The sequence below is a fragment of the Numenius arquata genome, chromosome 10, assembly GCF_964106895.1.
Source record: "Numenius arquata chromosome 10, bNumArq3.hap1.1, whole genome shotgun sequence".
Taxonomy (NCBI): domain Eukaryota; kingdom Metazoa; phylum Chordata; class Aves; order Charadriiformes; family Scolopacidae; genus Numenius; species Numenius arquata.
In genome coordinates, this window is record NC_133585.1 from 49,094,498 (window position 1) to 49,107,525 (window position 13,028).

Here is a 13,028-nt window from a genome sequence, read left to right on the forward strand (position 1 = left end):
CTGTGTTTGCATAAAAGCACTGCTTTGTGCAGGAGCACCTACTGAGGGGGCTGTACTGTGTGATTTTGATTGAATACTATACCCAAGCAAGATAAGTGTACTAGTACAGCTTTTAAAATTAGTTCAGGATTAATTTTTTTTTTTTCCTGGAACTGATTATAAACCCCCCGCCTTCTTAGGTAACTTCTTTGTTTTGAGTTTTAGGTGATTTCTTTACCTGCACTGTGTGACATCTTAGTGTGAAATTTTATAGTAGATGGCTTGCAGTAAAATTTTTAGAAATAAATGGTCTTTTAAAATATTTCTTTTTTCACTTAAAGCTAGGATCATGTCCTAACGTAGCAGTTAAAAGTAGCTGGAAAAAGTAATTCTCTGCAAGACTGTTTTTCTTCTGTATCTCTAACGGAACTCCATAGCTGTTATAAAGAAAAACTTTGTAGCTTGTACAGTGGAACTGTGCCAGCAGCACTTTGGCTACACAGTTTTTATTGCAGCCTGAGAGCATATGCAGTTACATATTCTTCACCTTTTTCAGCAGGCTAATCTAATTTTACTGCTATAAAGGAGTAGTTTGTTTCTGATCTTTCAGCTTTAACAACTTTTATTACTGATGTCAAGACTAGAAGTGAAAACAAAGACTTTTAACATACCGATTGCTTTATGCTGCACAGAATGTCACTATTAGAGAGCAGCAAAGCTCCAGGAAACCCAAATTATTTTGTTTGGTTTTGCTAGAAGCTGGAATGTAAGTGGCATGGCATTCACTGCTTAAATAACTTAACCTGTAGTAAAGAAAGTGAAGACCCTTTTACTGATGTCTGTTTTCTGTGCCTTCAGTGCTCAGTTCTCAGCATTTTAGTATTGAAATAAATGTGAAAGTTTGACATAGTAGGTCTCCAAGGTCACTTACTGTATCAAATGGACATCACCCTGGACCTGAAAGTGCAGGCTTGATGAATCGCAAAACAGTCTTTCCAAGCACTGGGTAGTGTGTTGTAAAGTGAGGAAAATTGAGAGCCTCAAAAAAAAAAAATATATATTTCTTTACTTTCTAAGAGCAGGGATTAAAAAAAAAAAGGTAAAAAAACCTCAAACAAACCCACAGCTACTTCTTGTTTAATTTTTAATGCCATTATCTATGTTCTTCTCACTGTTACATTTTTAGTAACACAGTTTAGTAAACAGGGGGTTTAGTTTCCTAAACCAGCCTTGTGTTTGCGTTTTCTAATCAATATGTAGTTGTCATCTCAGATTATGAATCTTTAAAATATGCTACATAAACTGATTTTTAATACAACACATTTCTTTCAACTATTTTTTTTAGATTCTTTTTATTGATTGCTTGTCATGGCAACAGGAGGTGGTCCCTTTGAAGAAGGTATGAATGATCAGGACTTGCCTAGCTGGAGCAATGAGAGCCTTGATGACCGGCTGAACAACACGGTATAATTCATCTTATCTTTCAGTTGCCATTTTATGCTGTACGTTAAAATTACCAGGTAGATTCTGTTAGTGGCAGGTAACAATGCAAAACCCTAAGCCTTGTCAGTACAGCTTTGCAGGTAAGTATCTGTAAAACCAATAAAAATAATTGAGATAAATGTAAGCAAGCAATGAGTGTAATTCAGAGTCTGTAGATGTATTTATGGGAAGTGTTTTGTGTAAATAAAGCAGCTAGACACAAAAGTGTTGTAGGTGTCATGAAACTGAAAACTCTAATTTCAGATGAAGCTAAAATTGTATTTTTCTTCTTTGCTGAAGACTCTTCAGCAGTTTAGAACTTTTAAAATTAATGTAATGCATAGTTGGATGAAATGAGTTTAAATTTTCCTGACAAGCTATTTTTAATTTAGGCAGTGGAGAAAATTATATCTTGTAATGTGATGTTTGCTCTAGAAAGCTTAGTGCATATTTTGATATCACTTCTAAAATGAAAGTAAACTCTCTTTCACTGAATTAAAACATTTACTTTTTATCTATGTGGATAACAAATATGATGGTTTTTTTCTTCCTTCTCCTTCCCCTTAAGGACTGGGGAGGTCAACAGAAAAAAGCAAACAGATCTTCAGAAAAAAACAAGAAAAAGCTTGGTGGGGAAGCGGAAACAAGGCTGACTAATGATATATCTCCAGAATCCTCACCTGGAATGGGGCGACGGAAGACCAGAACTCCTCATAGTTTTCCTCATGCTCGATACATGACCCAGATGTCTGTTCCAGAGCAGGCTGAACTAGAAAGGCTTAAGCAAAGAATAAACTTCAGTGATCTGGATCAGGTTTGTGTGTGAATGCTCGCTCCTGCTATAAATGTGATGACAACATTTATTCAGCTATCTTTTAATAATTTGACAGATGAATAAAGAAAGCTTTCATAAAAAATTAAGGTTAAAAAAAAGAGTTTATAGGTGCCATGGGAGCCAAATCATAATTGGTTTTAAACTTGAGAAGATTATGGAAAGTTCAGGACCAGGGCTTTCCTGTGCTTAGAGTATGCTAGCTCTCTTCGCTTTCTTTCTCTCAATCATTAACAAATTCCTGTGTCCTCAGATCGGTATTTCTTACTCATTGTACTTGTCTGCCACTTGAAAATATCTGTTACCTTATTTTGAAAGTCTGTTTTTGAAGTGCCAGTTTGTGATCCTGAATGTTGTTATCCTTGTGGATTAAGTAAAAGACTAGCATTAAAAAGTACTGCTCAGTAGAGTGTGGAGAAATGTGTGGCATGAATTTTTGAGACCTAACTGCTTCTTTGGGAATACAGCACACTCATCCTTCCCTTGTCCAAAACAATCGAAAGTATGAGGGATTAATTCTTTGGTAACAAAGCGTATATTTGTGCTAACAGTTTCAGAATAGAGGCTTGTTAATCTTTGCCAAAGTCTGTTGTTGACTTGTTTGGGTTGTGAAGATTCTTTCAAATGCGATTCATTGCTTTGACTTAGAATATAAAGACTGGGCATAACTTCTTCCCCAAATGTACGTTACGGCAACAAGTTGCTATTCATAAGGTTCTAAGGAAAAGCTGAAGTTAGGAGATTACATATTCTGCAAGTGAATATATTGCCCTTTTATTATTGTTATTCTCCCAAATATACCTGGAGAAGTAGGATGCCTTTCGCTATAGTAAAGGTGGAGGCCACAGCAAGGATGAGGAACTAAGCTCTGAGGAACTGCAGAACGCTTTTGCTTCTCAGCTGTTCTGGGATAACAGGAGGGTGGGCTTACTTTCTGAAGACTACGTGGGGAAAATCATCGGCGCTGTCTTTAGCTTTTGGCTAGTCAGTGACTAATAAGGTAACTTTAAAGTTGGTCTAATAATACTGCAGAACTGGTAGTCCAAGCAGTGAAACTAATCAGTGTTGAGAATATATTGGAGGGAAAAAAAACCCCACAATTGTTCTTTTTTTTGTTTTTGTTTATAGAGAAGCATTGGAAGTGATTCTCAAGGCAGGGCAACAGCTGCTAACAACAAACGTCAACTTAATGAAAACAAAAAGCCATTCAACTTCCTGTCACTGCAGATAAACACTAACAAAAGTAAAGATCCTGCCTCAGGTTCCCAAAAAAAGGAAAGTGGGGTAACAGTGCAATGTAAAGAGTTGTTTGGAGCTGCTCTAAGCAAGGATTTCTTACAAAATTGTCAAGTCTCTGCTCAAGAAGATGGAAGGAGAGAACCAGCTATGGATAGTAGCCAGGTATTTACATGGCCTCTAAAGTCTACAGAATATTGACTCTTAGAAAGCTTTTATTTACCTTGAGACTTTTCACTGCTTTTTTCTAAATTTCTGAGAAGTATAACTATTAAATCTTTACTGGAAATGGTTATCTTCCCACTGTTCTAAAAGGCAACTTGATGAAAATGTGAAACCAAACTTAATCATGTATTCTTTAGAAAGCTGCTTATTGGTAACAGAAGCAGTATTAATTTTCAACTTAGAGGTTGGTTCTCTTTTATATGGTTCCAGAAGATGCTCTCACAGTTTAATATTTTTATATATTAATGAGTTCAATTGTCTTTTAGCCTATGTCGACAAGAAGCGCCGTGCTTCAGCCCTGCAAATTCACGCATGCATAAATCTATGCTTATAAAAGCTGTTGACTTTTAACCACTTGCAGAAGTGTGCTTATAGGATTGAAAGTACTAGTATGTCACCCTTTAATTACTACTTTGCTGTTGCTGTCACCATGTCTTGTGTCTTAAATACACTAAAGCTGTAGCTGAATGCATTCAGTAATTTCAGTGTCTTTACAGATTGTGAGCAGACTAGTTCAGATTCGCGACTATATTGCTAAGGCCAGCTCCATGCGGGATGATCTTGTAGAGAAAAATGAAAGATCGGCCAATGTTGAGCGTTTATCACACCTTATAGATCACCTTAAAGAGCAGGAGAAATCCTATCTGAAATTTTTGCAAAAGATGCTTGTAAGTTTAAGAACATAATACATTTTTTTCTGTTTCGTAAGCCTTTTTTAGGAGTTGACCATTGATGTTTTGATGGTGCTACTGGGGGTGTTGATTTTGTTTGATATGTAGTACCTTCCATAGTTCATTTTTACTGCCCCCTTTATATAGCTTTTGATTTATGCCAATGAAATATTTCAGGCTAGAGAAAATGAGGAGGATGATGATGTTCGGACTATAGATTCAGCTGTGGGATCTGGTTCTGTAGGTGAGAGCACATCGCTAAACATTGATGTGCAGTCTGAGGCTTCAGATACCACGGTAAGCTTCCTTTAAGTAATTAAGGTGCTAGAAATGAAGACTTTGTTTAGTTTTGATAGTGATAGTGAATGTTGTGATAGTGTCATAATCTGCAGTTCAATTAAAAAATAGTAAATCTCCAAACACACCATTCAGGAGGTGTTTATGCAATGCATGTGTGGATTTATTTTTTTTTTTTTAATATGGGAAAAAAAATGATGATTCTGTCACAATATAGCTTGATTAGTTTTCTTAAAAATCTTCAGTCTTTCTTCAAAGCAGGATGAAAGGTTAAAAGTTTAGTTTAGCAGAGCATGCACTGTATTAATGTAGGAAGGGATAGTTTGGTATACAATTTTTCATCTATAAGTTCGTTTCTGTTAGTGGGGAAAACTTGGTGGTGTTGGGTGAGGAGAGGGTTAGAAATGAGTCATTAGTGGGCCATTGCCCAAGCATTTTTCTAGTGATATGATGGTATTAACCTAACACAGAAGTTTCTCTTCATTTTTGGAGAGATGAGCACCTTTTACAAAATGTATTCTGAATTATGTTCTGAGATACACAGTCAGTCTTCCTTTTTATTTATAAAAGCTTTTAAATGAACATGGTAAACAATTCTTGTAGTAGATACAAAAGCATTTTAATAACAACTTATATTTTACGTCTTCCAATACCAATATACTGAGAAAAGGTACTAGATAGCTCAGTTACTACTATGAATGTTCTACAGATGAGGAGAGTTTACACGCTTAGACGTAAAACAGCAGTTAAAACATTAAGAAGTATTTGTAATTATTTTTAGCTTTGTAAGAACTTTTTCTATCCCTGTAAGAAAATAAAGGGATAGACGTGGAAGATGTACATTTAACTTAAAAAAAGAAATATATTGAAAAATGCAGAAAAAGACCGGTACAGTTTTTAAGTAGTATGCATGTAAACTTGCATTTTTCTTCTTGCCTTTTTTGTTTTTGCAAAATGAGGTTTAATTTTGATGTTTGGTTCTTCATTTTGCATCTGTTAACATGCAGCTTGAATATATTATATGCAGAATGAATACGTCTAGTCTTAGAAGGTTGATTGCTGTCTAGAGCCTTATTGTTATGAAAATTCTAGGAATGACTAAAAATGTCTTTGCTCTTTAGTAGATTTTATTTGATATTTGTTTTGATTATTTGACAAGATACAAGTGGGTAGGTTTGTAACTTAAAAATGCATGCTAAGTTGGAGCACATGTTCAAAATCTAACCTACTAAACTATTTAATAAAGGAGGTATCTTTTAGTTTGAGCATTCGGCCCCGCATTGAGGACAAACTAGGGAATTCAGCTTCACAAGAACAGGTTACAGACATTGATGTTACAGCAAGCCCGAAAGGGAAAAGTGACAGAGCTGCTCTGAATGACAGGGAAATCTGGCCTTGTAGGATTAATAGCCAAGAACATGGATTGACTTCAAAGGTACACTTCAAAATATTATTTTAGCCTCAAATAGGGTTTATACATGCTGATTTTGTTTTTTTTTTTTCTCCTGTTAACTGCTTCAAATGTATTTGTTACTTACGCTGAATGTTCCCATTTGGCCTGTTTGTATCCCGCTGTCTTTTCATTTAATGAATCTTCTTTGCTTAGAGTTGTTTTTTTTTATCTTGAAATGGAAATGTTTGACAACTTTCTCTTCTGAAATGTCAACATTGACAGAGAAAGTACAACATGTAACAGTGCAGCAGGTGTTCTGATTTTATGTAGATGATCCTTCTGGTTTTACTGTTCTCTTTCTGGGAAAACACTGTGACTTTCAGACACTAATAGTCTGCCAATGCAAATTTAAGCTAATACCACATAGAAAAAATAAGTTAGAGGATAGTAGCCTTAACTTGTTCCACAAGTGGTTGGGGTTTTTTTTATAGCTATTTATATAAATAGTTGGTGGGAAGAGGGAAGACTAAGGGGCTTGGAGTCTAAAACTTCTTTCGTTATTTGTTACCAGCTTTTTCTATGGCTTTGCCTCTTACTCTGATTAAAAACAAGAAAAAAGTCTTAAGTTTGATTATTTTTTTTTCCATAAAATTATATTTTTTTCTGTAAAACAAAAGGCTTAAATGTTTTGTCAAGGTTATTAGTCTAAATGTAGAACTAAGCTTGAAAACTTTGTTGTTTGATTTTAATGAACTCAAGCAAATCTGGTACTTTAGGTAAAGCTTGGTTTAGTTAATAGGTGAGCGAGACTGAGATGCATCCCCTTTTTCCCCTTTCTGCCCCTCATTCCTTCCTGTGTTGATTTCATTGTGTACTTTATTCTGCTCTACTACATATATAAAAGATGAAAAATTAACAGGAATAGTCAGTGCCAGCTGCAGTATGTGTTTTAGTGACATTTTGAGAAGTTTAGAATTCTGGATGCGCTCTCCTTTCTCTGCTGGAAAGTTGAGCATTCCCTGGTACCCAGAACTAGTTAATAAGATGTGTTCTTCTATTCTGACATTTGGTGCAGAATTTTTGAACTGAGAATTTTGTAGTTCAGGAACTCAGCACTATGTAGAGAGAATATGATAATTTTAAGTTAGTAATGTTCTTTTTAAATACTTGTCAACTCTAACAAAAAGGAGGCAAATTTTTCCGTGGTTTCATCCGCATAGTGTGATAATCCAACTTCAGACAGGATCAGGATCTTAACTGGATGTCTCATTAAAATACTTAATTTGCTAACAGTCCTCGAATAAAAGTTTTGAGACAAATCTCCAGCTTTTAATGAGGAAAATAACTTAGTTTTTATATATATTTTAACTGTCCAACATGCTTTGGGCAGTTCATGTTCCTTCAGATCTAATTCCATGTGTTTGAAAATATGGTATAGAGGGGGTTCTGTGCGTGGTTTTGTTTTGACACTGGTTTACCTAAATCTGGTATATTCTAGAACTTATGGCACAATTATAGCCTACAAAACTAAACACGTTCTAGGTTAGAGGAGTATAACTGCCCAAAACACTCTGCTGAAAACTTAGAAATTTTAGGCCAGTAAATCAATCTAGATCTTGTATTATGTATAGCTCCATGATACTATGCCTTATCTTGCTTAGCTTTACCAGTCTTATAGCTTCACGTGCTCTTCTATGAATTTAAGATTCAAATGCCAGAGGGATGCTTGGGTTAGTCTTTGGGGCACGTTAGGGCGGCTGAGTGGATAAGAAAACTTAACCCCCAGGAGTGGTAAGCATGAACCTTGGTGGTACAGGCTTTTCCCTACTGGATATCTAAAATTTTTAGACTGAAAAGGACTACCGGAAAGGTGAAGGTGTTTCATTTTCACCTTTTTAGACTAACTAGGCTGTTTGAATCTATTAAAGTCCTGATTGTTTTGAAACTTTTATCACTAGTGCTCAACAAATAAACTGTCATGATTATGGTAATGTTCTTCCATATCTTGCAGGCCAGAGATCCTCAACAGGAAGCTAAAGAGGAGTTGGAGAACTTGAAGAAGCAGCATGATTTATTGAAAAGGATGTTACAACAGCAGGAGCAATTAAAGGCTCTTCAAGGAAGACAGGCAGCTCTTCTTGTTTTGCAGCATAAAGCAGAACAAGCAATTGCTGTCATGGATGATTCCGGTACGTGGAATGGCTGTCTCGTCAATAGCATGTTAGCATGCTGATTGAATTATTAAAGCTGGAGTTGTGGAATAGGCATTAAAAAGTCTTTTTTTTATAATGCACTTTTAAAAAATATACTGCAAGGCTTCTATTTCTTAAAAGAGTTTAGAGTGTAACCTTGTGCAATGAATTGTCAGTTAAAAACTACACAGCTGATCTGTGGTTTACTTTTAAAATCCTAAAATTATGGATTTTTCTCCTAAAAATTGGTCTGCTACCTCAGATTAGGAGTCTGTCTCTCCTCTGCATCACTGTACCAGGCCTTTGAAGGGAAGAATCGGAGTTGGGGGATACAGAGTGTTCTCTCCCTTTCTGCGTCTTTCTGGCTGTAGGCAGTTGGTAGTGTGAGGTTTTGTTTGCTTTTTCATGGGATTCTTTGGGGTTTTTTTCAGTGGCTGGTTGCTTGCCAGTTTAATAGCCACTGTTAGATTAATGGTTTATCCAATAAAAGAACGGAGGAAGTTGCTAAAGCAGTTATGGAAGTAAATATGAAACTAGAACCCTGAAATTCTATGTGTGTAAATTCAGAGCATGGTTCTGATAATAGAGCACCACCATTATGTGTTAGCCTTCAGTTTAAAAGCATTCTTCTAATTAATTTTCATATATTCCCAATTTTTCAAAAACTACCTTTGGGACAGAGACTTCTTTTTGATAGCTCCTTAAAGGTTGTCAGCAGAATTGTTTTCTCAAGAATTCAGTCTTGAAAGGGATATGGTTGGCCTTGATTTGTGTGCTGTTGACATGTGAATTATCTGTTGTTTGTTGGAAACTCATCCTGCCCTTCACCCCTCCCTGAATCCTGTTCAGTTTTCTTTGGAAAAGGGGTACAGTTATGTGTGCGGTCGTAGGGAATGACATTTTTGCACCCAGCAGGTTCAGATTCACTCTGTGTTACTGTTCCATGACTCTTCCCCATGTTGCCTTGGGAAGGATTAGAGGGCATATGGGATAGCAGTTCTTATTACAGTTAGTTTTTGTATTTAAAATTGCTTAATTTATAGAAATATAAGCTATATTTACAAAAAGTCTCCCTTTAAGGTTCTTTGCTCTGATGAGCTCCTCTTTCTGCTTTTTCTTCTGTCCTAGATTCAATAGACTATAGGAAAGAAGATGGAACTAGTTAAGAAAACTTTAAATTTTAGTGTAGGGGGGAGAAGCTGGTAGGTAGAGAGCTTCTAGAAAGCTACTGCAGGAGCAAAAGCAGCAGGTGCCATCTAAAGGTGTTTCTTTGTTTCTCAAATGGTTTCCAGTAGTTGCTTTTCTCCTGTCTGCTCTGCAGCAGTAACGCTGTGATGGAATCTGCTTTCTCTTCTTTCCTCAAATATATAAAACTTCATCTTGATGAGGAATGTTCTGATGACGTAGGTAGAAGATAGGATTACTTATGATAAATTAGAACTACTTTGGGTTTTTTTTAATTCTTTGGTGGTGTTTTTATTTGTTTCACATTTCCATTTATGTCACTCTTAATGACAGTTTCTTACTGCTGTTTGTGTTGACTGACTTAAGGATGTGGTATGTGCTAGAACTGTAGGGCAGGAAATGTAAAGATTCAAATCCAACATAGGGCAAAATAAGTGGTTTTAAATTTGAAAATAGTAAAACTTATTGTGACTAAATCCAGTAAAAAAGCCGTGATCTATGGGGAAAATAGATAGTATTTGTGCTTGATTTTTCTTACGAAGTATTGGTTCATGTTGGCGGAAAATATTTGGATCTCTCAACTGCCAGTTCCATATCTTAGTACTGTTTGAATCTGAGTTTTTGAGGGCGGAGGAGAGCTTTCTTTTTAATGTATTCTTCTCATAAAGCTTTTTGAAGGACAAAGCCCCAAGACTGCAGCTGTAAAGATTATAACTTATACCAAGATAAAAGCTTGCCGTCTTGTTAATTTGTTATTTTAAGGAAGTAAAATTACATGAACTGCTCTTGGTTTGGCTGTACTAAGTTAACAACCATTTTGTTTTTAACAAGAAAAATGTTTCCATCAACTCTAGGCAACTTGGTTGTTTTCATTTTGCTCTCGCCTTTTTAGCAAAACACAGAATGGACTTGAAAATCCTTTTGTGTGGTTCTGCAGAAAGGAGCTGTGAGTGGCTTGGTAGCATTTCTGTAATGGAAGTAATCTTTCAAGTGTAAAGTTGGTGGGAAGGACACAACATTAAAAATAATTACTGTATTTTAAGGGGTGCAGTATATTGATGTTCTTGTTATACCAGAAATTTTCATCAAATAGCCTTTATTTCATCACTGTGGAAAAGTATTTACATTTTCTCCTCCTTCGTCTGCATGCCCAGTTGTCACAGAGACTACAGGTAGTGTTTCAGGAGTAAGCCTCACATCAGAACTGAATGAAGAATTGAATGACTTAATTCAGCGCTTTCATAACCAGCTTCATGATTCTCAGGTCAGTCCTTGCATTGTGTAAGTTTTGTCACTTTCTGTTTTTCATGTTCTTTTGAACAGTGCAGTTTAATGTTTGTCTTGCTTATTTGTGGGCGTTTGCTAGTGGAGTAATTAGGATTTTCCCAAACTTGAAAGACTATTATTTTTCTGAAGACTTGCCATCTGACTGATCTATACTTTCTACCTCTCAGTTTTCCATGAAAGTCCAGAGAGGTAGTTTCTATATTGCAATAGAATTACATGTTAACTCAATATATAGTTGGGATATCATGAGAGTGTTTTCAGTATCAGTTTCCCTGTGTAATGTTCTTTGTTCTGGTGTTGAGCCTAACAAGCCTACAAGAGGGATTTTTGTATATGTGGCTTTTTTCATAGTAGTCTGAATAAAATGAAATTACTCTTTTTAGACACAATCTGTGCCAGACAACAGAAGGCAAGCAGAAAGTCTTTCGCTCACCAGAGAGATTTCCCAAAGCAGAAACTCTTCTGTGTCTGAACACTTGTCAGAGGAGAAGGCACAGCTTTTTAACAAGATGCGAATGTTGCAGGGAAAAAAGCAAAAAATGGACAAACTGTTAGGAGAACTTCACACGCTTCGTGACCAACATCTGAATAACTCTTCCTGTAAGTAAACATAGGCAGAATTGTATCTTTTCAAGAATACAGCTTTTTTTTTTTTAATGTGACTGTTTGTAACAGGGTCTTTCAGCTTGCAACTGGTTAATGAAATGCAGGTGATAAAGCTGTGCTGGGACAATATTATATAAATGTTTTTTAGTGCTTTATAAGTTCCTGGGTTAATGGAGAGCTCTACAAGTAATGATGATGAGTGTTTTTGCTTAAAATCTTTATGTGGGCCTACTTGCTGCTCTTGCTTTCTATTTCTAGAAATACATTTGTACTGGTGAAGTTTATCCTATAGCTGGAAATTTCTCAAGAGTGATCACAGCGTATTCTGGTTAACACTAAGAATTGAGGCACTTGAAGCATGGTCCTGGAGAAGGGCAGACTGATTTAATAGTTACATTGCTATAGCCCCATCTTTTGACATGTACTTAACGCATATTATATAAGCATGTTTGGATATGCTTTTGCATAGCTGAAAAAAGCAAACATCAAATCTCAAATCTGCGTTCTATAGCATATGGGTGCAGGAGCTTAGCAGAGGCAAAAAATGATAGAATTTTTATCATGTTGAAATGTTAAATTTCAAAAAAAGCAATTCAGCCATAAATAAAACCTTAAAATAACTCTTTGGGCAGATTCAGAGCATGAAAGCTTCCACTTCTGAAGTGTGCTAAAGCTAAAAGGAACTGACTGAAGTCTAGTTTGCAAAAGCTACTTTTTACTCTGCCTGTTGGCATTGCATGCCATGAAACTTAAGACAAAAGCATTTGGTCTTCTAAGAAGAGAAGTTATTAACTGCTGTTTTCTATGTTGGTAATATTTTCTGTAGTTATATTTTAATGTAATTCAGTTTAGCAGGTTCCTTTTGGGAGTTGTTCTTACAAGCTATATGTCTTTTCTGTAGTTTTTCCTGCTTCAGGTTCTCCTCAAAGGAGTATTGATCAACGAAGTACAACTTCAGCTGCTTCTGGTCCAGTGGGCATAGTTACTGTTGTCAATGGCGAATCAAATAGCCTGGCATCTGCTCCTTATCCTCCTGATTCCCTGGTTTCTCAGAACGAGAGTGAAGAGGATGACAATCTAAATCCAACAGAAAAGCTTCAGTAAAAGTTCTTTCATTTTATTTTCACAATGTGCTTTAGTGATTTTGAGTGTTATAAGTTTGACGTTAAGAAACCATTTCATATTTTAATCTACTCAATTTAGTATTATAGACCATTTAGTAAATGGTCCAAGGTAGTTAAATGAGTTCAGAGCTTCAAGCCAAAGGTTCTTACAGCTAGAAAAAAGTCGGTAAACTTTAAGAGCTTTACATTATTTATATATATAATTTTCAACGTGATTTGATTAATATGACAAAACACATAGCATATTCTTTTTTTTTTTTTTTTTCTCTCCTCAGGAAGTTAAATGAAGTTCGTAAGAGGCTGAATGAGTTACGTGAGTTAGTTCACTACTATGAGCAAACGTCTGATATGATGACAGATGCTGTGAACGAAAACACTAAGGAAGAGGAAGAAACAGAAGAATCGGAAAGTGATTCTGAACATGAGGATCCACAGCCTGTTACAAATATTAGGTTGTCATACTTTTTGTCCTCCTAAATCTTTGTAGTTAAGTTGTAACAGGTTTCGGTCAACCAGAAG

General features: G+C 35.8%; 1 protein-coding gene across 3 annotated transcripts in view; it reads left to right on the forward strand.

Moving 5' to 3' along the window:
- Positions 1–1,324: 1,324 nt before the first annotated feature.
- Positions 1,325–13,028, forward strand: part of PCM1 (pericentriolar material 1) — a 39,544-nt gene continuing 27,840 nt past the window's right edge. Inside the window, exons 1-10 of one of the 3 annotated variants that reach the window (XM_074154832.1) lie at positions 1,325–1,443; positions 2,030–2,275; positions 3,422–3,694; positions 4,252–4,422; positions 4,603–4,722; positions 8,127–8,304; positions 10,647–10,756; positions 11,163–11,379; positions 12,302–12,485; positions 12,785–12,961. In XM_074154832.1, the coding sequence (XP_074010933.1) occupies positions 1,348–1,443; positions 2,030–2,275; positions 3,422–3,694; positions 4,252–4,422; positions 4,603–4,722; positions 8,127–8,304; positions 10,647–10,756; positions 11,163–11,379; positions 12,302–12,485; positions 12,785–12,961 (1,772 nt within the window). In that variant the 5' untranslated portion in view covers positions 1,325–1,347. Of the gene's footprint in view, positions 1,444–2,029; positions 2,276–3,421; positions 3,695–4,251; positions 4,423–4,602; positions 4,723–8,126; positions 8,305–10,646; positions 10,757–11,162; positions 11,380–12,286; positions 12,486–12,784; positions 12,962–13,028 lie in introns of all 3 variants that reach the window. The other 2 variants (XM_074154835.1, XM_074154833.1) reach the window with 2 other exon arrangements.